The sequence below is a fragment of the Lampetra planeri genome, chromosome 72 (assembly GCF_965212315.1).
Source record: "Lampetra planeri chromosome 72, kcLamPlan1.2.h2, whole genome shotgun sequence".
Classification (NCBI taxonomy): Eukaryota; Metazoa; Chordata; class Hyperoartia; order Petromyzontiformes; family Petromyzontidae; genus Lampetra; species Lampetra planeri.
This window is the reverse complement of record NC_136177.1, coordinates 1,574,044-1,600,314: the sequence shown is the minus strand read 5'-3', so window position 1 is coordinate 1,600,314 and position 26,271 is coordinate 1,574,044. Positions and strand designations below refer to the sequence as shown.

Below are 26,271 nucleotides of genomic sequence, written 5' to 3'. Positions count from 1 at the left end.
AACCTATATAATTCATTTTTTGTCTGTCTATCTGTCTGTCTATCCGTCCGTCTGCGTACGCACGCTTGCAGGGGATTTGGCTCTCGGACCGTGGGGTTCGCCGAGATGAAATTTTGCCGTTGGGCACGCCCCCGGCCCCGCGGTGAACATAGGCATTTCCGATTTTTTGTGTCTAAACTTTAAATCGGACCTATTATCGATTTAGTGCGATTTCTCTTTATTTATTTATTTACTACTGCCGACCGGCACGTGACGAAGCACGCCGTTGCGCATGCGCGAAGGCGGTTTCCCCTGGAAATGGGCGGTTGGCCCCTGGCAACGGGCGGTTGCCCCTGGCAATGGGCAGCAACGCCGTCGCTGCGGGGTGGATGCCATTTTTAATTCCCGTAAAAAATATGCGCATGCATTAACACACGATGCTGAGGTAAATTAATCAAAGTTTCACGTCCTCTTCACTCCCCCCCTACCCCAATGTGTGCAATTACTATTATCGGGTCGGTAGATAATAGAATTATAGCGATTAGACAGTATTATTCTAGCGCGGGGGGGGGGGGGGTAGCGGCCCCAGCACCCAGCCTCGGCCGGGTGGGCAATCTAGGCGAGGCCGGAGGCTCTGCACGGTACTAGGCCTCGATACCCCACACTTGTCAGGCGAAGACTTTGTGCTATAAACTCGATATACACAGCGTTGCCCGGGAGAAAAATACATTTAAAATCTTCTGAAAACTTTAAAACATAACATACCAATGAAAATACAACTGTGTAATTAAAATTTTAAACCCGATCGCACCAAGAATCGATTCTCTCGCGCAAAGGAATCGAAAAATGTTGATTCATTTAGAATCGGCTTATTCCCGTTTAATATAAGTTGGTTATAGAGTTTATATAAACTGCTACGAATGGGAAATATCCGGCGTTGACCGGGGCAAAAATATAATTATAAACTCCTGAAAACTTTAAAACATAACATACCGATGAAAATAAAACTCTGTAATTAAAAATGTAAACCTCCTACGCGCCAGGAATCGATTCTTTGAATCGCGCAAAGGAATCATCAAAACTTGGAGATTCCTTTAGACTCGCCCTATTCCCATTTTAAAAACTGTTTGTCGCCAAGTTTGCTTAACATTGCCAACAGGCACACACATTCACACATTTAGCTTTTACATTTAACATACAAAACGTCAGCATGTACTGATGTCATCATAGGCAAAAAATATATAAACCCTCACCACTCTCCCTCTCCACTCTCACCACTCACCATCACCACTTTCCCTCACCAATCACGCTCGCAACTCACCACTCACTATCACTCACCACTCACCACTCACCATCACTTACACTCACCCTCACCACTCACTCTCACCACTCACTCACCCTCACTACTCACTACTCACCCTCACCACCACTACTCACCCTCACCACTCTCCCTCACCACTCTCTCTCACCACTCTCTCACCACTCGCCCTGACCACTCACCCTTCTCCCTCAACACTCACGCTCACCCTCACCAATCATCCTCGCCCTCACCACCACCACTCACCCTCACCACTCACACTCACCCTCGCCACCACCACTCACCCTCAACACTCACCCTCACCACCACTCACCCTCACCACTCACCCTCACCAACACCACTAACCCTCACCTCTCATTCACCCTCAACACTCACCCTCACCACTCACCTCTCACCACTCACCACTGACCCTCACCACTCACCCTCACCACTCACTCTCACCACTCACCCTCACCACTCACCCCTCTCCCTCACCACTCACCCTCACCACTCACCCCTCTCCCTCACCACTCACGCTCACCACTCACCCTCACCACTCTTCCTCACCACTCTTCCTCACCACTCTTCCTCACTCCTCACCACTCATGCTCACCACTCACCTTCACCAACCATCCTCACCCTCACCACCACCACTCTCCCTCACCACTCTCCCTCACCACTCACCGTCACATTAACCACTCACCCTCACCACTCACCCTCACCTCTCACCACTCACACTCACCACTCACCCTCTCCACTCACCCTCATCACTCACCACTCTCACCACTCACCCTCACCACTCACCCTCACCACTCACCCTCACCATTCACCCTCACCTTCCCCACTCACCCTCACCAATCACCCTCACCACTCACCCCTCACCCTCACCACTCATCCTCACCACTCGCCACTCAAACTCACCACTCACCATTCACCCTAACCTTCACCACTCACCCTCACCACTCACTCTCACCACTCACCCTCACCACTCACCCTCTCTACTCACCCTCACCCCTCACACTCACCCTCGCCACCACTACTCACCCTCAACCCTCACCACCACCACTCACCCTCACCACTCATCCTCACCACCACCACTCACTCTCACCTCTCATTCACCCTCAACACTCACACTCACCACTCACCTCTCACCACTCACCACTGACCCTCACCACTCACTCTCACCACTCACTCTCACCACTCACCCTCACCACACCACTCACCCTGACCACTCACCCTCACCACCACCACTCACCCTCACCTCTCACTCACCCTCAACACTCACCCTCACCCTCACCACACACCTCTCACCACTCACCACTGACCCTCACCACTCACCCTTACCACTCACTCTCACTGCTCACCACTCACCCTCACCACTCACACTCACCACCTCACCACTCATCACTCACCACTCACACTCACCACAGACCCCTCACCACTCACACTCACCACTCACCCTCACCATTGACCCCTCTCCCTCACCACTCACCCTGACCACTCACCCCTCTCCCTCACCACTCACCCTCACCACTCACCCTCACCACTCACCCTCACCACTTACTCTCACCACTCACGCTCACCACTCACCCTCACCACTCACCCCTCTACCTCACCACTCACGCTCACCACTCACCCTTACCACTAACCCTCACTACACACTAATCACCCTCACCACTCACCCCTCTACCTCACCACTCACGCTCACCACTCTCCCTTACCACTAACCCTCACCATTCACCCCTTTCCCTCACCACTCACGCTCACCACTCACCCTCACCAACCATCCTCACTCTCACCACCACCACTCTCCCTCACTACTCTCCCTCACCACTCACCCTCACATTAACCACTCACCCTCACCACTCACCCTCACCTCTCACTACTCACCCTCACCACTCACCCTCTCCACTCACCCTCAGCACTCACCCCTCACCTTCACCACTCACCCTCACCACTCACCCTCACCACTCACCACTCTCACCACTCACCCTCACCACTCACCCTTACCACTCACCCGCACCATTCACCCGCACCACTCATCCTCACCACTCACCCTCACCACTCACCCTAACCACTCACCCTCACTACTTACCACTCATCCTCACCAATCACACCCTCACAAATCACAACTCACCCTCAACACTCACCACTCACCCCCACCACTCACGCTCACCACTCACTACTCACCCTCACCACTCACCACACTCACCACTCACCCTCACATTAACCACTCCCCCTCACCACTCACCCTCGCCTCTCACCCACACCACTCACCCTCTCCACTCACCCTCAGCACTCACCACTCACCCTCACCTTCACCACTCACCCTCACCACTCACCCTCACCACTCACCACTCTCACCACTCACCACTAACCCTCACCATTCACCCTCACCTTCACCACTCACCCTCACCAATCACCCTCACCACTCACCCTCACCACTCATCCTCACCACTCACCCTCACTACTCACACTCACCACTCACCCTCACCTTCACCACTCACCCTCACCTCTCACCACTCACCCTCACCACTCACCCTCTCCACTCACCCTCAGCACTCACCACTCACCCTCACCTTCACCACTCACCCTCACCACTCACCCTCACCACTCACCACTCTCACCACTCACCCTCACCACTCACCCTCACCACTCACCCTCACCATTCACCCTCACCTTCCCCACTCACCCTCACCAATCACCCTCACCACTCACCCCTCACCCTCACCACTCATCCTCACCACTCACCCTCGCCACTCAAACTCACCACTCACCACTCACCCTCACCTTCACCACTCACCCTCACCACTCACCACTAACTCTCACCACTCACCCTCTCTACTCACCCTCACCCCTCACACTCACCCTCGCCACCACTACTCACCCTCAACCCTCACCACCACCACTCACCCTCACCACTCACCCTCACCACCACCACTCACCCTCACCTCTCATTCACCCTCAACACTCACCCTCACCACTCACCTCTCACCACTCACCACTGACCCTCACCACTCACTCTCACCACTCACTCTCACCACTCACCCTCACCACCACCACTCACCCTGACCACTCACCCTCACCACCACCACTCACCCTCACCTCTCACTCACCCTCAACACTCACCCTCACCACTCACCCTCACCACTCACCTCTCACCACTCACCACTGACCCTCACCACTCACCCTTACCACTCACTCTCACTTCTCACCACTCACCCTCACCACTCACACTCACCACCTCACCACTCATCACTCACCACTCACACTCACCACAGACCCCTCACCACTCACACTCACCACTCACACTCACCACAGACCCCTCACCACCCACCCTCACCACTCACCCCTCTCCCTCACCACTCACCCTGACCACTCACCCCTCTCCCTCACCAATCACCCTCACCACTCACCCTCACCACTCACCCTCACCACTCACTCTCACCACTCATGCTCACCACTCACCCTCACCACTCACCCCTCTCCCTCACCACTCACGCTCGCCACTTACTCTCACCACTCTTCCTCACCACTCTTCCTCACCACTCTTCCTCACTCCTCACCACTCACGCTCACCACTCACCCTTACCACTAACCCTCACTACACACTAATCACCCTCACCACTCACCCTCACCACTCACCCTCACCACTCTCCCTTACCACTAACCCTCACCATTCACACCTTTCCCTCACCACTCCCGCTCACCACTCACCCTCACCAACCATCCTCACTCTCACCACCACCACTCTCCCTCACCACTCTCCCTCACCACTCACCCTCACATTAACCACTCACCCTCACCACTCACCCTCAACTCTCACTACTCACCCTCACCACTCACCCTCTCCACTCACCCTCAGCACTCACCCCTCACCTTCACCACTCACCCTCACCACTCACCCTCACCACTCACCACTCTCACCACTCACCCTCACCACTCACCCGCACCATTCACCCTCACCACTCATCCTCACCACTCACCCTCACCACTCACCCTAACCACTCACCCTCACTACTTACCACTCATCTTCACCAATCACACCCTCACAAATCACCACTCACCCTCACCACTCACCCCCACCACTCACGCTCACCACTCACTACTCACCCTCACTACTCACCACACTCACCACTCACCCTCACCCTCACATTAACCACTCACCCTCACCACTCACCCTCGCCCCTCACCCACACCACTCACCCTCTCCACTCACCCTCAGCACTCACCACTCACCCTCACCTTCACCACTCACCAATCACCCTCACCACTCACCCTCACCACTCTTCCTCACCACTCACCCTCACTACTCACACTCACCACTCACCCTCACCACTCACCCTCACCACTCACTCTCACCACTCCCCCTCACCACTCACCCTCTCTACTCATCCTCACCACTCACCTTCTCCACTCACCCTCATCACTCACCCTGACTACTCATCGTCACCACTCACCACACACCCTCACCACTCACCCTCACCACTTACCACTCTTCTTCACTATTCACCCTCACCACTCACCCTCACCCCTCACTGCTCACCACTCACCCTCACCACTCACCCTCACAACTCACCGCTCTCCCTCACCACTCACCCTCACCGCTCACCACTCACCCTCACCACTCACCATCACTGTAGTGGTGGTACCTGCTATCATGACAGTAGTACAAGCTGACGTTTTGTATGTGTAATGTCAAAAGCTAAATTAGTGAATGTGTGTGTCTGTAAGAAATGTTAAGCATACTTGGCGACACGTAAGCAAGTTTTTTTTTAAACGGGAATAGGGTGAGTGGTGGTGGTGAGGGTGAGTGTTGAGGGTGAGTGGTTAGGGTGAGTATTGAGGGTGAGTAGTGAGGGTGAGTGGTGAGCGTGAGTGGTGAGCGTGACTGGTGAGTGGTGAGGGTGAGTGGTGAGTGGTGAGGGTGAGTGGTAAGGGAGAGTGGTGAGGGTGAGTGGTGAGTGTGGTGAGTGGTGAGGGTGAGTAGTGAGCGCAAGTGGTGGGGGTGAGTGGTGAGGGTGAGTGGTGAGGGAGAGTGGTGAGAGTGAGGGGTGAGGGTGAGTGGTGAGGGTGAGTGGCGGTTGTGAGTGGTGATTAGTGAGTGGTGAGGGTGAGTGGTGAGCGTGAGTGGTGAATGGTGAGGGTGAGTGGCGAGCGTGAGTGGTGAGGGTGAGTGGTGAGGGTGAGTAGTGAGTGGTGAGCGTGAGTGGTGGGGGTGTGTGGTGAGTGGTGAGGGTGAGTGGTGATTTGTGAGGGTGTGATTGGTGAGGATGAGTGGTGAATAGTGAGGGTGAGTGGTGAGGGTAAGTGGTGAGGGTGAGTGGTGAGTGGTGAGGGTGAGTGGCGGTTGTGAGTGGTGATTAGTGAGGGGTGAGTGGTGACGGTGAGCGTGAGTGGTGAGGGTGAGTGGTGAGGGTGAGTGGTGAGCGGTGAGGGTGAGCATTGAGGGTGAGTGGTGATTGGTGAGGGTGTGATTGATGAGGATGAGTGGTGAGTGGTGAGGGTGAGTGGTTGTTGTGAGGGTGAGTGGTGAGGGTGAGTGGTGAGAGTGAGTGGTGAGGGTGAGTGGTGAGGGTGAGTGGCGGTTGTGAGTGGTGATTAGTGAGTGGTGAGAGTGAGTGGTAATGGTGAGTGGTGAGCGTGAGTGGTGAGGGTGAGTGGTGAGCGTGAGTGGTGAGGGTGAGTGGCGGTTGTGAGTGGTGGTATCACCACAGCAGTATGCACTGCTGTAATAATAGCAGGTACCACCACAGTCAATATGCCTTGCTGTAATCATAGCAGGTACCACCACAATATGCACTGCTGTAATTATAGCAGGTTCCACCACAATATGCACTGCTGTAATCATAGCAGGTACCACCACAATATGCACTGCTGTAATCATAGCAGGTACCACCAGTCAGTATGCACAGCTGTAATCATAGCAGGTACCACCACAATATGCACTGCTGTAATCATAGCAGGTACCACCACAATATGCACTACTGTAATCATAGCAGGTACCACCACAATATGCACTACTGTAATCATAGCAGGTACCACCACAATATGCACTGCTGTAATAATAGCAGGTACCAACACAGTATGTACTGCTGTAATAATAGCAGGTACCAACACAGCAGTATGCACTGCTGTAATCATAGCAGGTACCACCAGTCAGTATGCACTGCTGTAGTGATAGCAGGTACCACCTCAGTCGGTATACACTACTGTAGTGATAGTAGATACTGCTATCGAGTTGGTAGATACTGCTATATAGAGTTAGTAGATACTAAAACAGTCAGTATATACCACTACAGTCAGTCAATACTGCTACAGTCAGTATATACTACTATACAGTCAGTACATACTACCACGGTGAGTAGCTACTAGAGTCAGTAGATACTATTATAGAGTGAGTAGATACTCCTTTCGAGTTAGTAGTTACTACTATAGTTAGTGGATACTACGATAGAGTCAGCAGATACTATACAGTTAGTCGTTACGACTATATAGTCGGTAGATACTACTTCAGGCCCAGTAAATACTACTATAGTCAGTAGTTACTACAGTAACTAAATACTACTACGTAGTATCTACTACACAGTCAGTAGATACTACGGTACAGTCAGTAGATACTAATACAGAGTCAATAGATACTACTTCCTCTGTTGTATGTAAGGTGTGTAGCTATATATACCTACGAGGGGTAAAGATATTTTTGAGGGGGGGGGGCACAATTTTCGGAAACCTTTTACATCAACTATTTACCCCACACTTTCTACAACTTTTTGGACTTGTGCAAGCCTCTTATATATTTGTTGGTATAGAAATGTACAAACGGCCCACCGGGCTTTGACAATACCTTAGTATCTGTGTATATATGTGTAAGGTTTTTAAGAAATATATTTTTCACCCGAGCAAAGCCGGGTACTTCCGCTAGTTTGCTATAAATGTCCACGTGATGATGGTGATAGCCAGGTCGCGTCTGAACAACTGTTACATAACTCAGTGGGCCTTACCCCGTACAATTTTTGTTCGTGTTTAGTTTATAGTTTAACTTCACCAAACTGCACCGACCAGCGTGGTGAAGTATGGTCTGGGATGGCAAGGGCAGTGTTTCAGAAATCTGTATGTATACTGAAGGAATCCGATGAGCTATGAAGCTGTTCTTCACAGATGTCCAGTAGGGGCACGGGGTCTGAACGTCAGAACAACAAGTTTAGTGTTAAGTTTGAATGTATCTCCTTCAGTAAATATTCTGAATATGAACAAGAATGTCTCCTTCAGTGTCTCGGAATGCAGGAGCCGCAATCCATTGACACTGCCATCACGTCAGGCTCGGGTGCGAGGACAGGGACGAGGTGAAGTTAGAGTGGAGTGACGGTTTTTGATGGCAGAGTGGAGTGATGGTGTTTGATATCAGAGTGGCGTGATGGTGTTTAATGGCAGATTGGAGTGACGGTGATTGATATCAGAGTGGAGTGACGGTGTTTAATGGCAGAGTGGAGTGACGGTGTTTGATGGCAGAGTGGAGTGACGGTGTTTGATGGCAGCGTAAAGTGGCATCTGCTTCACAGTGGACATTAAAGGTTATCTGACGTCATTTGGACCCTGACGTTGATCGCATCAGCATCCAAATGTCACAATTCTCGCAGGCTAATCTCCCGGATCATTCTTTCCCGTGAGACGATGCTAGTCTCCACAGTTATTCCCTGGCGAAACGTTAAATATTCACTCGATCAAACCTTCATCTTGGTTGAGCAAATACAACCTGGAGAAAAATCTGATCTCGGATTCCCATTTGGTCTACGGATGAAATACTCCTTTGATTGAAGCGACTAATTGACTCTCGATTTGAAGCTTTCGTGAGGATTCATACTCTTTGGTTTTTTCGGTAAAGTCACGTAGGTTAAAAAAGAAAACAAATAAATTCAATCTCGACGTGATTTAATTTATTCAATACAGTACACAAAAACCGTGATCTGATCCCATACGCAAAGGACGCCATTCCTGAATTACAGTACTTCGGTGTTTACAGATTAAGTTGTACCTGTGGTGACTGCTATATCGGGGAAACGAAACGACACATTGCTGACCGCATTCGCGAGCACAAGTCGGATTTGAAACATGTTAAGACGAATTCGTCGGCCATGGCTGACCACTGTTAAAATACTGCTGGCTCGCATGAAATTGTGTTCTCAGATACCAAGGTACTTTGCAAACCTCCTGGATACTACCAAAGATTTGTCCATGAGGCCATCCAGATATACAAACACAGACATAACTTCAACCGAGATGTTGGATTCAGATTGAGCAATCATTGGAAAGATGTAATTAACCAAGTTAAACTTTAGTTACCGTGCAGTTTACTGATAGACAGCCAGTTTAGATTTATCTTCTTAAACATATCCATATTACCAGTCGGTTACCCTCAGCTCCACGCACCACCATCAACATCACCACACGTTGCTTATCATATTTAACTTCTTTTTTACTTTAGTTACCTGCTTTGAATTTTACCTACCCAAAAGCATAACAAAAGGCGGCTTAATCCTAGCTTACTTATCTACTTCTGCCATCTACATTACAAAGGCTCAGTTCCAGCAGCAGTACTGACCATCTCACAACTCCTCTCCCGCGGCCCATCCTGGCTCCTCCCCCCTTAACCAGTATATATAAGGTCGTGCCTCTTGGGACTTCTCTTCACTTGATTAACCTACGTGACTTTACTGAAAAAAAACAAAGAGTATAATTGCCAGCGTGACGCTAACATGGTCTGATTTGGTGCGGCAGGACGGCTGGAATTGGGAGGACCAGCCAATCTTTGGCAAAGGTGAGATTGGATGGGTCACAATGGGACGGCATGAGTCTCCAGATCACACTTCATGTAGCCGGTGCCGGATGAAGCTAGTGTGGGGCGTGTAGCATGTGTTATAAAGGGCCCCGAAATAAAGAAATAAACACGTAAATATTAAAACACGAATGTTTTACTTGCATAGTAATTTTATTGTATTTTTTCATCTGCTATATAGCCAGATAATGCAATAAATCGCTAACCTTAAACACCCAGTCGTTCATAAAAGTTGAAGGCGGTATAGTACTATAGTAATAGAGCAAGTGCAGAATCACTGAACCAGAATTGATAGCTTAAAATCATTTAGCACGGGGCCCTTGAAAGTGCGGGGCCCATAGCATATACTACTTGTGTTTTTAGGATAATCCGGCACTGTATGTGGCGCTGATTGACAGGGACCTCTCCTATTGTTATTTGCATGCTTAACGGAGATTTAACATGTTTTTGTTTACGTGACGCACCTTAATAATTTGCTGTGTTGGAGTGGAGGTGAGTTTACGACAACATTTACGCGATCTGATAAAAAAAACCGTGATGACGCTGAATGGAGATCTTTGTTCTCTCTCTTTGTATGTGTTCGTCTCTGACTCGTATAAACCCCTTTGCCATGTCCGAGATGTTTGCAAGTTGCAGGGTAGGTGGGTGGTGTCCTGTTGACCCCTGAATTTCGGAACGCTCAAGTGGTTCTCAGCATTACTTTTATTTAGAGAGAATTGTAGTCGCAGTAGCGTCATTGCGCTTCAAAGACGTATCTCGCCGCAGAGAACCCTAGTGACACACCCACCGGTAACTGATGCCACAAACTTTGCTAAGCAACCCCAGTGGGCGCCTCGGTGCCGATAAAATTATTTAATTATATTTTTTCTTCCGATTCTGTTCTGAACACGTATACGTCATCGGAATGAAATCAGAAGAAACATCTGATGACGTAATCATACGTTATCGGTATGGGAAAGCGTTAACGTCTCTTTATTCTGTCAGTTTATATCCGCGCCTGCCTTTTTTTATCCTGGTATTATTCTTCGTCTTCTTTTCTTTCTCATGCATCTCTCTTCGCGCTTCTCAGTCTCACTCCATGTGCATTCGTGTTCACGTGTGTGGTTTTTCATCATGTATTTTCAGTTGTCTGTCACTATACTCTTTGGTTCTTTTGGTAAAGTCACGTAGGTAGAAAAAATAATAGATCACGACGTTTCGCTTGCAACACAAGCAACCGTCAACAAACACAGCAGGAGGACTGCTGACGTAGGAGAAAGAGCTGCTGCAACAAGAGTTTATATAGGATTTTGGTGGGCCCAACCCAAGGGTAAGTGGGCGAAGCTAGAGAAGGAATTTGTACGTAAAAGTAAATGTGAGAGATTAGCATGTCAATTGTGAGACAGCTCATTCACCAGAGGTGTGCTAATGAGAAGATTAGCATGTCAATGTCAGAGAGCTGGGCAACAAGAACAAAAAACCCCTAAGAGCAAGAGGTACACATGGTGAGAGGGAGACACAAAGAGAGAGTGACACAAAGAGTCGGAAATAACAGCTGAAATAGGCAGGTAGGGTAGAAACATCACAGTCAGTTAAGACTTTACCTGGTTAATAACGTCCTTCCAATGATTGCTCAGTTTGTACCCATCTTCTCGGTTGAAGTTGTGTCTGTGTTTATATATTTGGATGGCTTCATGAACAAATATCTGATGATAGCCGGTGGGTTTGCAGAATACCTTCGTCTTGGAAAAATCAATTTCGTGTGAGCCCACAGCGTTAAAGCAATGATCAGCGACGCCAGAGGTATTGGTTAAAAAGCTCTATCTACCGATGGCTCCCGCCACATCTGAGGTCCAGTCCGTGTCCCTCACTACTAACACCGAGTGCGTTTCCCTCATTTACATCTATCGCCCTCCAGATAGCAGCATCACTACCTTCTTAAACGAGCTTTCCGAATTTATTTACCTCATTCCTATCCCACCTCACAGGCTCGTACTTACTGGAGAATTTAATTGCCCTGGCAATACCCCAGCCTCCATTGATAACCACCTCGAGTCAACCTGGTTCTGCCATAATCTGGTCATTACCAACTCAGGCCCCACCAGAGCTTCCTCAACAAATGTTGAGAGCATGCTCGACCTGGTTCTGGAACCTGACCTGGATCGTCGCATCTCTGCACTGGGAGTTTTCCAAACTGGTTTCTCTGACAACCACTTTTTCCTATTTTCCCTTTAAATTCCCTAAGCCAATCGCCATTAAAACCACCCGCCACTCCCGTAATTTCAATGGTATCAAGTTTTCCACTCTACATCACCTCCTCGCAAATTCGCCTTCATTGTTATCCCCATCATCCGATCCAACTCTCAAGCTAGAAGCTGACCTGAGGGTGGCGCTGGACAAGCTGGCACCATTCAACCCACAAACCACTAGGCAGCTTTCCCATGACACTCGGTGGCTCTCAAGAGACGCCATCCCTTGCTAAGCGAATCAGGAGGTGCCTTGAAAGGATCGCATCCCGAAGTGGTCTTCCTGCTGATCGAGCTGCCTATAGAGCTGCCTGCAGGAAAACCAACGAACTTATCCTTGCCTCACGTTCTTCCTACATTGAAGAACGCATCAAAACAGCTACCGGAAAACCATGCATCCTTTGTCGGGAACGCCATACCTCTGCACATTCGCAGCATCACCTCAATCGTCTCCGTCAAGAGACACTTAAAAACTCACCTCTACAACCACGCTTTCGAGTGACTCTGAGCTTGTCTCTGCGCCTCTGAGTTGCGGCCATTACGTCCGCAAATTTGCACACGTTATGAATTGCAATATAATTATTATTATGATAAGCCCACTTCGTTGAGCTATCATTTGTGATAGCCAGGTCGCTTCTGAAAAAAGGCTATAAAGTTCAGTGGGCCTTACCTTGGTAAAATAATAGTTTAGGTTTAGTTTCTTTTTTTCAATGGGTCTCTGTGGGTCTCTGTGGGGTCTCTCGTTCTCTGAGTCTGGGTCTCTATGGTTCTATATCCGTCTCTATGAATGTAGAATCAACATCCCGTGCCTGGAGAACTTGGCTCCTGCTATAAATTTCCACACGATGATGATGATGATAAGCCACTTCGTCGAGCAATCATTTGTGAACTCAAACACGTACACCAGACTATCAAGGCGAATGGATATTCTCACTACACAATCCACAAAGCCATCACCCCAACCGTGAGGAAGGAACCATCTGAAGATCCAATCAAAACCATTTCCTTTGCTTATGTAGTGGTGGTGTTGACGTGCGCCGACAGTGATGGATCACGGGGCGGCGCGGGGTGCGGGGTTGGGCACGCATGTGGGCGTGGTGTGGACGCGCGCGCCGGGAATGAGTGAGTACGGGGCGGCGCGGCGTGTGGGATTGTGCGCGCTGACACGAGGTGAGAAAGAGGATCGTGGGCAGCGCGCAGTGATTGGTCAAATAGGATGGGTGCTCTCAGCGACGTCCGCAGGATGGACATAAAGGAGGACGCGCGGGAGCACTCGGGGTTGTTAACCAGTTGAAGATTGAAGACGAGTTGAAGAAGTAGTGCCCTGAGACCCCTAGTCCCGCTGTCCTTGTCAGGACCGGGGCCCTGTGTGGCTCGGAGGCGAGACTGTGGGACCCGTGGTCCGACGCCCATGTGGGTCGGGACTGTGGGACCCAGAGTCGAGACGGACACCCCGGCTGGGTGTGTTCCGAGAGGCTATGGGGCGTAAGAGCCCGTGTTGGTGTAGCCAGGAGAACCGTGTGGGTTAGGCTGGTGTTAGCCACCCGTGTAACTAAGTGGGTGTTGGTCACCCGAGTAACTATAGCTGGTGTTAGTCACCCGTGTAACTATAGTTGGTGAAATAAAAGAGTGTGCTACCCGTGAAGTCGTCTCCCGCCGAGTTACTACATTACAACTGGCGTCAGAAGTAAACCTGTCTTCAAAAAGGAATGGATACTAGGAAGACTACCCGTACCCACGAGCGAGATCGGGAAGACGACGGCGTACTGGAGACACAAACCTCAGAAGGAGAGGACGAGGAGTTGCCGCCGATGCAGCACTTCGCGGCGATGGCCGACGCTCCGCTCGCCTCCGACACCAGCCTACAGGACGCACACTCCCGCCTGACGGAGTTGCTGCTCGCCGCCGCTGCAATTTTGGCGGAAATCACCGTTTCAGCGGGCGGAGGGACGGCTGCGGGGTTGGAGGAGGGAGCGCGGCTGGAGGGATCCCGCCAGAAGGCGCTTCGCGCCAAAAGTTTTGAAGTTGGCGCCGTTTTTGAGGGTCCGCCATCGGTTGGCGGGAAGCGCGGACACCACGTGGGCGGAGATCTCCACTCAGCGCAGCCCGCGTCATCGGCGCGCGCCAGAGCTCTCCATCATGCGCCTGCAGACGGAGCCGACATTTTCTATAACCACAGCGGCGCGCGGGAAAATCATTCCTCGGAGGACGACGACCGGGTCTTCCAGCAACGATTGCCCGCGCTGACGGCGTTCAAGGCAGACGGGGGCGACTGGGGAGCCTTCCAACGAAGGTTCCTCGCACATCAAGAAATGTCGGGGTGGTCCGACACCACTGCCCTACGCGCGCTGCCAGCGACGCTCGACGACGACGCGCTTGCAGCCTTCACATCTGCCCCAAGGTCGTCCCGCTCAACGCTCCAGGCCGCGCTACATCTAATGGCTAAGGTATTCGGCCCGCCCTCGACCTGTCGCCACCATTTCTACGAACGGCGCAAGGTGGTTGGAGAAACAACGCTCGCCTATCGCACGGCGCTGCTCGCCTGGGCGGACGCAGCTTTTCCCCGCATGGACAAGGAGGGGAAGGACGCCATGGTGACGGAGCAGCTGCTGGCGTTGGCTCACGACCTGGGAGTCCCCATCAATACGGCGGACGAAATGGACATCTGCTCCCTGGGGATTGCCACGAGTATTCACGCATACGAAGTCCTCAAGCGCAAGCGGACGGTCATCTGCGCATTGGCGGGGATCGCGGCGCCTGCCGCCACGGTCGCCGAGCCTCAGCCTGCTGCGGCTCGGGAGGAGGCCTTCACCGTATCAAGACCGGGGGAGTGGAGAACGGGAGGTCGTTCGCCCACACGTTCATCCTGCAAGCTGGAGCAACCGAAACCTACGACGTCCCTAGTCGTCTGCTACAACTGCGGCCTTCGGGGTCACGTCGCGTCCGGGTGCCGGGCTCCGCGTCAGCGCGCCACGGGACCACGTCCGGACGACGACCAGGGCCACAAGTCGTCCCAGCTAAACCCGGCAAGTCGCGGCACCTCACACGCTCGGTCCACATACACGGCACACTTGGGTCGCCGCTTCGCGGTGGGGGGACCGCGTATGGGTACCGGGGATTCGGTTCGGCGAGGGGGTTTCGTACACGGCCCGAAAGCAGTCGAATGGTCCGAATTGGCCCACAGGATGGTGGCTGCGTCGGCCGGGTCGTCCGTGGTAACGGGGTTTATTGACGGGGTTGAGGTCCGGGTGCTTGTGGACACGGGTGCGTCAGCCACTATCATTTCGGACCTTATTTATAACATCCTTCCCGTCCAATGTCGACCCCTTTTGCCGGTGGACGTACCATTTTACGCGGCGAACGGGGGATCCTTGGGAATCATCGGCCAGATTCGGGCGACTATTTGTATTGGCGATATCAAATTGGCGGGTACTATTTTTGTATCATCATCGCTGGCAGTTCCTTGTTTACTAGGTACGGACTTTCTGGCTAAAATGCCCATCAAAATTTTCATAGATCAGGCCTGCATTGAGCTTCCATCGGGATGGCGGGTTGCATTTTTGACGAGTCCTACTAAAATACGCACGGTTTGTGCGACGGTGCAGGCGCTGGCAACTCAGACTGTACGGGTACCCCCGGGATCGCAAATGTTGGTACCCCTTCGATTGAGGAAACCCCTCGGGGTGGATGCGGGGGGACAGGGAGTTATGTTGGGGCCGTCAAACAGAGCTGTTGGGGGCCTCGGCTTAGCGGTGGCTCAGACCATGGTGCGGGCGGACAGTGAGCCGTTCGTTATGGTCCTGAATACGGGGTCGCGGCCAGCCGTAATTACACAGGGAACAGTGCTGGCTCACGCGGCGCCGCTACCCGTCGAGGAACAGCTCGTTGCTCACGCGGATTCGAGAGTCGATACGCATCCTCAAATTGAGGAGGGGACAGAGTGGTTGGACTCGTTGTGTGCTGGGTCTAGTAACTTGTCTAGTGTGCAGTTGGGAGCGTTGAGGGGCTTGCTACTCGAATTCGCTGACGTGTTTAGCAGACACAAGTACGATATTGGCTGCACAGACCTGTTGCGCCACCACATAGCGACGGGGGACGCGGCCCGTATTCGACAGAATCCCTTCCGGCTCAGCCCAGCCGAGAAGGAGCATGTGCAGTCGGCGGTTAATGACATGTTGGCGGCCGACATCATTTCGCCCTCTTCCAGTCCGTGGGGTGCTCCCATCGTCCTTGTTAAAAAACAGGACGGGTCCTTGCGGTTCTGTGTCGATTTCCGCCGCCTAAACAAAATCTCAATGGCCGACGCGTATCCGCTCCCCAGGATGGATGAGTCGCTGGATGCCTTGGCGGGAGCACACTTTTTTTCGACGCTTGATCTGCTTTCGGGATTTTGGCAATTGCCCCTCGATGACGAATCGAAACCAAAAACCGCTTTCCGGACACCGGGAGGCCTATTTGAATTCAACCGATTGCCCATGGGCTTACATTCCGCTCCCGCCACGTTCCAGAGGCTCATGGAATTGGTTTTGTCAGGACTCCAATGGGACACCTGTTTGATTTACCTCGATGATATCATCGTTTTCAGCCGGACTTTTGAGGAGCACCTCCAGCGACTGAGAGCGGTGTTCCTCAGGATGCGTTCCGCTAAACTTAAATTTAAACCAGCAAAATGTTACCTGCTTCGAGAATCGGTCAGGTACTTGGGCCATATCGTTAGCCGTTCAGGGATCTCGACAGACTCTGCTAAGATGCACTGCGTCAGCTCATGGCCAACGCCAACCTCGGTCACTGAAGTCCGCAGCTTCATAGGATTCGCCTCCTACTACCGTCGTTTTGTCAAACAATTTGCCACCATAGCCAGGCCCCTGCACGCTCTGACGGCTAAAGGTGTGAGGTTTCACTGGGGGCCGGAAGAGGAGGCTGCGTTCTGCTCCCTTCGTGACGCCTTGGTGCGGGCTCCCCCCTTGTGTTACCCCGATTTCACGCAACCGTTTTTGCTCGACACGGATGCCAGTAACACGGGTATCGGGGGAGTGCTCTCACAGGTGGTTGGGGGGGTCGAACGGGTGGTCGCCTACGGTAGCAGAGTTCTGTAACCTGCGGAACAACGCTACTGCGTAACACGTCGTGAATTGCTGGCGATTGTTTTTTTTATACAGCAATTCAGGCCGTATCTTTACGGCCGTCCTTTTATGGTTCGTACGGACCATGCGGCTCTCCAATACGCTATGCGGGTGGCGCAACCCTCCGGCCAATTGTCCCGATGGTTGGAGGTCCTTCAGGACTACCAATTCACGACGATTTACCGTAAGGGATTGCGCCACTCGAATGCGGATGCCTTGTCGCGATTGCCGCCGCGCACAGAATGCGCATGTCTGCTGGGATCGGCGCGGTGTAAACCCCCTGTCGCCGCCCCCGCGGAAGTTTTGCTCGCCGCCACTGACACTACGGGGGTCGACGCTCCCACGGGGACGGACTCGTTACTAGCGTTGCCTCTCATCGAGTGGGGCCGTCTCCAAATGGCCGACAGCTCCCTACTCACGCTACGTCGGAAGGTTGACGCTCCCGGAGGGGGGGAAACGCGGGTCGGTTCCTGGGTGTGCAGACAGGGCCTCTTGATGAAGTGGGACAACATGTCTCGGCGTCACGCGCTCGTTGTGCCATTTGCTATGCGGGGTAGGGTCGTTCTGGCTGCTCATGAACGACTCATGCATCTGGGTTTTCACAAAACGCTCGCCCTAATCCAGCGAGACTATTATTGGCCGGGGATGGGCAACGACGTGGCGAACATCCTTAAGGGATGTGTAGGGTGCGCCCAAAGAAAACCGCCACCAATAGCGGCTAATCCACCGCTGCAATCCATTCAGGTTTCACGCACAAACGAACTGGTTGCGCTCGACATCTTGGGGCCTTTTCCCGCTACACCTAGGGGTAATAAGTACCTGCTGGTTGGCGTAGAGTACTTCACCCGTTGGCCCATGGCATGGCCACTCGCCAACCAGTCGGCTGCGGCAGTGGTGGACGCCTTTGTCCAGGGCTATGTTTTGGACAAGGGCGCCCCCGAACGCTTGCTGACGGACCAAGGGAAAACATTTTCGAGCGTTTTGTTGCGCGAGGTGTGCGACCTATTGGGTACAAAGAAAGTGCGTACCTCCCCGTACCACCCGCAGACTGACGGAATGGTTGAACGTCTGAACAGGACGATTACTTCTATGCTGTGCCAACAGGTCTGCAACGATCAGGTTGATTGGGACTTACAGGTACCTGGGGTACTCGCGGCCTATCGAATGGCCCCTCATGCGGCGACGAGGTTTTCCCCATTTATTCTCATGTATGGGCGGGAGGCCGATCCGGCCATGGACGTCCAACTGGGGATTTCCCAGCCACGCGAAAAATCTAAATTGGCAGACCACATCAAATTTAATATCGCCAAACTGGCTGAAGCGCGAGAGGCTGCGAGATTGAATTCGCGGTCTCGGCAGATCGCGAACGAAAGATTGCATGGACGAAGGGTGCATACGCACGATTGGAAACCAGGCGATAAGGCCTGGCTGCATTGTCCACATACACCGTTGGCTACGTCCCCTAAATTGTTGAGACCATGGAGGGGACCGGTGGAAATTGTGCGTGTTGCACGACCCCAGAGTATACAGATTAAATGGGAAAAACGCCGTTGGTACATGCACCCCTCCCGACTGAAACCCTTCGCGGCACCGCGTGACCCCACTTTGTGCCGTGGCGACCGAGCATGTGATGTGGCCGGCGACTCGGGGAGGGATGTGTCGCAGGCTGATCCTCACGTGTCTCCACCTGACCCACCCCCAGGTGTCTCGGACCTGACGGCTGTTGACCGTCGGGAACCGGAACCCCGCGGCACGCGCGGATCTCCGATGCCTGGCCCGTGCCTTCCTGGACTGCCGGCACCACCGGACGGTCAACCGCGTCGGGTGCCGTACGACGGACTGGCAAGGCGGACTCGTGCTAGGACACAACACTTTTCATGAAAAAAAAAAAAAAAATCAAACCCGAGCTCGCCGCCGCGTTCCCCCTCTGCCGGGGTAATGTCCCGTTCAAGGGGCGGTCAGAAAGAATGGGACGCTGCACGAGTCGGACATTTTTTTTTCTTGCATACACATTTATTGTTGTCACTCGCCGGATTGTACATATTGTTCTTGTTGTTGCAGTGGCATGTGCTGATTTTTGCGAATGGGGGTGTTCTTGTTGTGTTGTTGTGATTGTTGTTGTGTTACGGGGCACACATGGGGGGGGGGGGGGAGTAATACATTTTTATAGCAGCCGGGTCGGCTGCGAGCTATGTGGTAGGGGGTGATGTAGTGGTGGTGTTGACGTGCGCCGACAGTGATGGATCACGGGGCGGCGCGGGGTGCAGGGTTGGGCACGCATGTGGGCGTGGTGTGGACGCGCGCGCCGGGAGTGAGTGAGTACGGGGCGGCGCGGCGTGTGGGATTGTGCGCGCTGACACGAAGTGAGAAAGAGGATCGTGGGCAGCGCGCAGTGATTGGTCAAATGGGATGGGTGCTCTCAGCGACGTCCGCAGGATGGACATAAAGGAGGACGCGCGGGAGCACTCGGGGTTATTAACCAGTTGAAGATTGAAGACGGAGTTGAAGAAGTAGTGCCCTGAGACCCCTAGTCCCGCTGTCCTTGTCAGGACCGGGGCCCTGTGTGGCTCGGAGGCGAGACTGTGGGACCCGTGGTCCGACGCCCATGTGGGTCGGGACTGTGGGACCCAGAGTCGAGACGGACACCCTGGCTGGGTGTGTTCCGAGAGGCTACAGGGCGTAAGAGCCCGTGTTGGTGTAGCCAGGAGAACCGTATGGGTTAGGCTGGTGTTAGCCACCCGTGTAACTAAGTGGGTGTTGGTCACCCGAGTAACTATAGCTGGTGTTAGTCACCCGTGTAACTATAGTTGGTGAAATAAAAGAGTGTGCTACCCGTGAAGTCGTCTCCCGCCGAGTTACTACATTACACTTACATAGCAGGGAAAACCAAAAAGATTTCCTAAATCTTGAACAAACACAAGATCCAGGTCCGATTTAACACATTGCATAAAATTCGTGACCTGATCCCATCTGTGAAGGACAAGATTCCTGACATTCAATATCCCAGCATCTACAAACTAAGCTGTATCTGCGGCAGCAGTTACATTGGGGAAACCAAACGACATGTCTCAGACCATGTTCGTGAACATAAGGCAGATCTGAAACACGGCAGGACCAATACTTCTGCCTTGGCTAATCATTACTTTAATGCGGCTGGCTCACGTGAAATGTATTTCTCTAAGACGATGGTACTTTGTAAACTGACTGGCTATCAACAAAGATTTGTTCACGAAGCCATCCATATATAAAGACACAGACACAATTTCAACCGAGACAACGGTTTTAAACTCAACAATCATTGTAAAGATGTCATCAACCACTTTGGGTCATGACTTGATTTGTGTTTTCTTGTCCACCTCCAACGTCAGCAGTGTGGGTGTGTGGAGCGAGGTGCAATGCTTTGATTGGTGTAGACCGACTGCCGGTGTCGGAGCCCTCTCACACATTAACATTAGCTGCCCCGCCCATCTCTAAACCTCTATAAACAGCTCTTTGATTGGTGTAGACTTACTGCCGGTGTTGGAGCCCTCTCATACATTAACATTAGCTGCCCCGCCCATCCCTAAACCTTTATAAACAGCTTTCCTTCAGAGGCTAACCTCCCTATTCCTGATGTGTTGCGATCGAAACGTCTTGATATTTGTATTATTTTTTATTCATTTTATTTTCATTTTTTTATTCTATTGTTATTATCTTTTCTACGTGACTTTACTGAAAGAACCATAGAATAACAATCATTTGTGATGGCAAGGTCGCTTCTGAAAGAGCTACAGCTAAGTGGGCCTTATACCTGGTACAATAAATATAAAAAATAGTTTATAGTTTACGTGATATTTTGCAACTGATTATTTCACTATTTCCTCTTTGTGTCTGTGCAGCAGCCGCCACTGCCTCCGACCATCCGCACACCACTGTACCAGCAGGTCGTGCGACCCGCGTCTCTTGCCCCCGCCGGCTACCAAAAGACATTCAGTGACTACCCAAACTACGAGGAAGTCGCTTTGGTAACGACGACTGCCGTCACTAGCAGTGTCGAAGGTCATGCTTTTTACGCGTGACCTTCACAGTTAGAGCACCAGATACACAATACAAACACAAATTTAAATAAGCACCAGCTCACGTAGCCACAGAACCACATGACACAGTGGCTAGGAGATGTTAACTAACCTTGCCTGATATACAAGAGGTCATGGGTTCGATCCCGACCCCGACGCCTGTTATATATTTGGAGTTTGCATGGTCTCTCCATGGTCATGTGGATTTTTATCTGGGTCCTCCGGCGTTTTCCCTCCACATTTATAACCAACAACACGCATTTATTGGTATTTGGTTGCTGCTATACATTTCCATGTGATAAGCCACTTCGTTGAGCTATCATTTGTGATGGCCAGGTCGCTTCTGAAAAAATATAGACATAGCTCAGTGGTGCCTTCCCTGATACAATAAAAAAGAGTTTAGAATATTTTTTGTTTTTTGTTTTTGCCAACGGGGCGGCGTCTTGCCCGTGGGGTTGTCAAAGTTGGCCGCGTCCAAGCATTTCAGTTTTTGTACCGCTGCGATGACGCTTTAAATTTTGAGGTTTTAGTTTTATTTTTTATTTTAACTCGGATCCCTCTTTTTCGTTCATTAATTTTAACCTAGGCGGCCTCTTTTTCTTCCCCTGGGGCGCATTCAAATTAAGTTCGTGCCGTTAAAATTAGATCCTCTGGTATAGCAAGTGTAATGGTGATAGCCACCGGTCGTATTTGTTGCAAAATGCAAAGTTAATCGAATTCGCCTTTTTCCCTCCCTTACTGTTGTCCAGTTCTACAGATTAAACAAGTTTAGTTTGTGTAGCAACACACTTCACATCATCGTCGTCATTATCATCATTGTACAGTCTCTGAGCACAGGTCACGTATCACAATAAATGCATCAGCAATAAGCAGCAAAAAAATTGCCAATACCGTACGGTGACACCGCAATTTTTACGCCCTTCCGCTTTGTGTCCTGTCGCAAAAACGTACCCAACTTATTCATACCCAATCGCGTTTTATGTACGTATGTGTGTGTGGAACTTCTTTCGCACCGTACTTAGTCAAACGTGCTAATCGGAGGTGAGGTGTAGTGTATAGGAGTGCAGTGTATAGTAGTGTATTGTGAAGTGTATAGTTCTTTAGAGAATAGTGTAGTGCATAATGTAGTGTAGTATGCAGTGCATAGTGTAGTACGTATGGGTGTTGAACTTCGTTCGCACTCTACGGAGCCAACCATGCTACTCGGAGGTGTGGGATGAGGACAACAAACTAAACAACAAGCAGTTCTAAAGAAATTCGTTAGCAAGCTCCAGCAGCTTGTTAATATTGGGAGGAAGGGCGTTCTAGACGGCTGCAGAAGCACATCCGAAAGTAGCCAAAAAATTGTGTAGTGCAGTGTATAGTAGTGTAGTGTATAGTAGTGCAGTGTATAGTAGTGTACAGTAGTGTAGTGTATAGCAGTGTAGTGTATAGCAGTGTAGTGTATAGTGGTGTAGTGTATAATGTATCGTATATACATCTGAAAGCGCCACACGATAATGCGGTGACCACCGTCTTTGTCCGATGGTCGGCCAAAAGCCGCTGCTGCGAGACTGAGCGGAGTTCACGTGGTGATGTTTTATTCTCCTGGAGCATTGTACCGTTGTGGTTCGTTTGTGGCAAGAACTTTGTGTGTGTAATGATAGAGACCTTATATGGCTTTTAATTAGGGTGCCCTGATTGTATGCTTATTAATGCTTTATATTATACTTTTAGTTCATTATAATGTTACTTCTGGTTTTTTTAACGTATTAATCTTATTGCTATTAAAAAAATTGTGTCATTCGCTTTAAATTCGTCTTGTAAAGCACTTTGTATTCGCAATTTTATGCACGAATTGTGCTACGTCAGTAAAGTTTGATTTGATTTCACAACAATGTATTCGTTCGGGCGACCAGAAGCCAATGCAGCTCGCTGAGCACTGGGACGAACACGGTCTGATCTCGCGGCACCTCATCAAGGACAACGCGATGGAGAATTTTGTACACGCACTGAAGTTTGCTTAATGCTTTTCTTTGTTTTACTTTGGGCAGATGTCACCATAGCGTTACCCGATATTTACAACCTTTGGCATTCAGCCCCAAATATTTGTTTTACGTTCCACGGCAAACATTCTGGCCGCCAGATGGCACCCGAGCAGTTAGCGTCCCCCGACAGGCTATATAGCAGTGGTTCTTGAGCTTTACAGTTGAGTAGAGCAGTGGTTCTTAACCTTCATCATTGGCTAGAGAGCAGTGTTTCTTAACCTTTATTGCAGCCTTGCACCCCGTTGGTTCTCAATCGTAAAAATATGTATTATAAATTAATAAATACACCCCATATTAAGAACCACTGGGCTATCGTCTCTTTCATGTGAACATTACAGAGGTATTACAATACAGTGCTCGATTCATTTTGTTTTTGCCCACATACCGTATTCATCGCGACTATTTTTATATGATAAACAGCTACAAATAATACACATGTAGTGGCATAGCGCTGGCTGCTGGCAGAAAAGGAGATCTGCGGCGTACGGCATTCCTGACGTCAGCAGGCCAGGATATACACGAGAGGGGGATCTAGGGGAAAGTTCACGGAAGGGGCCCACCAGGCCACGCTGACAGTATAAGAGGGGCCCCTGTAGGGGACCTCGGGGCTGTTGTTGGAGTGGGATCCCCGTCGTGCTGCTCAAGTCCTTCGTCGCCATTCTTCTCGTCATCTTCACCATTCTTCTCGTCGTCTTCACCATTCTCGTCATCTTCACCATTCTTCTCGTCATCTTCACAATTCTTCTCGCCATCTTCACCATTCTTCTAATCGTCTTCACCATTCTTCTCGTCGTCTTCACCATTCTTCTCGTCGTCTTCACCATTCTTCTCACCATCCTCACCATTCTTCTCGTCGTCTTCACCATTCTCATCGTCTTCACCATTCTTCTCGTCATCTTCACCATTCTTCTCGTTGTCTTCACCATTCTTCTCACCATCCTCACCATTCTTCTCGTCGTCTTCACCATTCTTCTCGTCGTCTTCACCATTCTTCTCGCCATCTTCACCATTCTTCTCGTCGTCTTCATTCTTCTCACCATCCTCACCATTCGTCTCGTCGTCTTCACCATTCTTCTCATCGTCTTCACCATTTTTCTCACAATCTTCACCATTCTTCTCGTCATCTTCACCATTCTTCTCGTCATCTTCACTATTATTCTCGTCGTCTTCACCATTCTTCTCATCATCTTCACCATTCTCGTCGTCGTCTTCACCATTCTCGTCATCTTCACCATTCTTCTCGTCATCTTCACCATTCTTCTCGTTGTCTTCACCATTCTTCTCGTCGTCTTCACCATTCTTCTCACCATCTTCACCATTCTTCTCACCATCTTCACCATTCTTCTCACCATCTTCACCATTCTTCTCATCATCTTCACCATCCTTCTCGTCGTCTTCACCATTATTCTCATCGTCTTCACCATTCTTCTCGTCATCTTCACCATTCTTCTCGTCGTCTTCACCATTCTTCTCATCATCTTCACCATTCTCGTCATCGTCTTCACCATTCTCGTCATCTTCACCATTCTTCTCGTCATCTTCACCATTCTTCTCGTTGTCTTCACCATTCTTCTCGTCGTCTTCACCATTCTTCTCACCATCTTCACCATTCTTCTCACCATCTTCACCATTCTTCTCATCATCTTCACCATCCTTCTCGTCGTCTTCACCATTCTTCTCATCGTCTTCACCATTCTTCTCATCATCTTCACCATTCTTCTCGTCGTCTTCACCATTCTTCTCGCCATCTTCACCATTCTTCTCGTCGTCTTCACCATTCTTCTCGTCGTCTTCACCATTCTTCTCATCATCTTCACCATTCTTCTCGTCATCTTAACCATTCTTCTCATCGTCTTCACCATTCTTCTCGTCGTTATCTCCATCTCTACCACCTCGGGGCGCCGCTAGTCAGACATCCTCCCAACTGTCCTGGTTGAGTCGCGTCACCGATAATAGACGGACTAAATACAATCATACCTCGGTATACGACCGCTTTGGAATACATCGAATTTAGTATACGCCGTGTTTTGACGAGAAAAAAATGTTTTGGGACACGACGTCTTGCTTGGGATATGACGCGCTTGCTAGAACTTGTATGGGTCGGGATGAGTCACCGTTCACGACTCCTCCCCTTCCTCACCACCATCCCCGTAGGCTATCAACTCCTCTCAGCAAGGTAAAGTGATGTTAAATTTTATTTTTATTTCAATGTATTTTAATTTACTTATGCATTTATTTTAATTTATGTATGCATTTTAGTAATAAGTAGTGTCTAACTTATGTTATACAACCCCATTAATGTATAATATGCCATATAAAATAGAATTTCTTATATTCTGGAACGGATTATTTCCTTTCCCTTTCTTTATTATGGGAAAATTCGTTTAGTATACGTCATTTTCGGTATAAGTCCTACCTTCTGGAACGAATTAAGGACGTATACCGATATACCACTGTATTAAGTTTGTTAATCCCAATGGTGTTCACTAATAAAGAAGTGCCTCCAAGTCTTATCGTCTCCGAGTTCGTCACTACACATACATTATAACAGATAAGGCAATATATATTTATACAGTAGAACCCCTGTTAACGACCACCCCTGTTAACGACTAATCGCTTAACGAGCCCTCATAGAGCCCAATATGTAGCCTAGTGTATAGTAGTGTAGAGTATAGAAGTGTATAGTATAGTAGTGTATATTAGTGTAGTGTATAGCAGTGTAGTGTATA

The 26,271-nt window shown here is 50.4% G+C and overlaps 1 protein-coding gene across 2 annotated transcripts in view; it reads left to right on the top strand.

Annotated features, from left to right (window-relative positions):
• The window catches only part of LOC144737620 (uncharacterized), a 92,681-nt gene extending 66,628 nt beyond the window's left edge, over positions 1–26,053 (top strand). For both annotated transcript variants that reach the window (XM_078620385.1, XM_078620386.1), the window contains exons 11-13: positions 8,549–8,622; positions 10,055–10,094; positions 21,339–26,053. In XM_078620385.1, coding sequence (XP_078476511.1) covers positions 8,549–8,622; positions 10,055–10,094; positions 21,339–21,518 — 294 coding nt within the window. In that variant the 3' untranslated portion in view covers positions 21,519–26,053. The remainder of the gene's footprint in view (positions 1–8,548; positions 8,623–10,054; positions 10,095–21,338) is intronic.
• Positions 26,054–26,271: the final 218 nt, after the last annotated feature.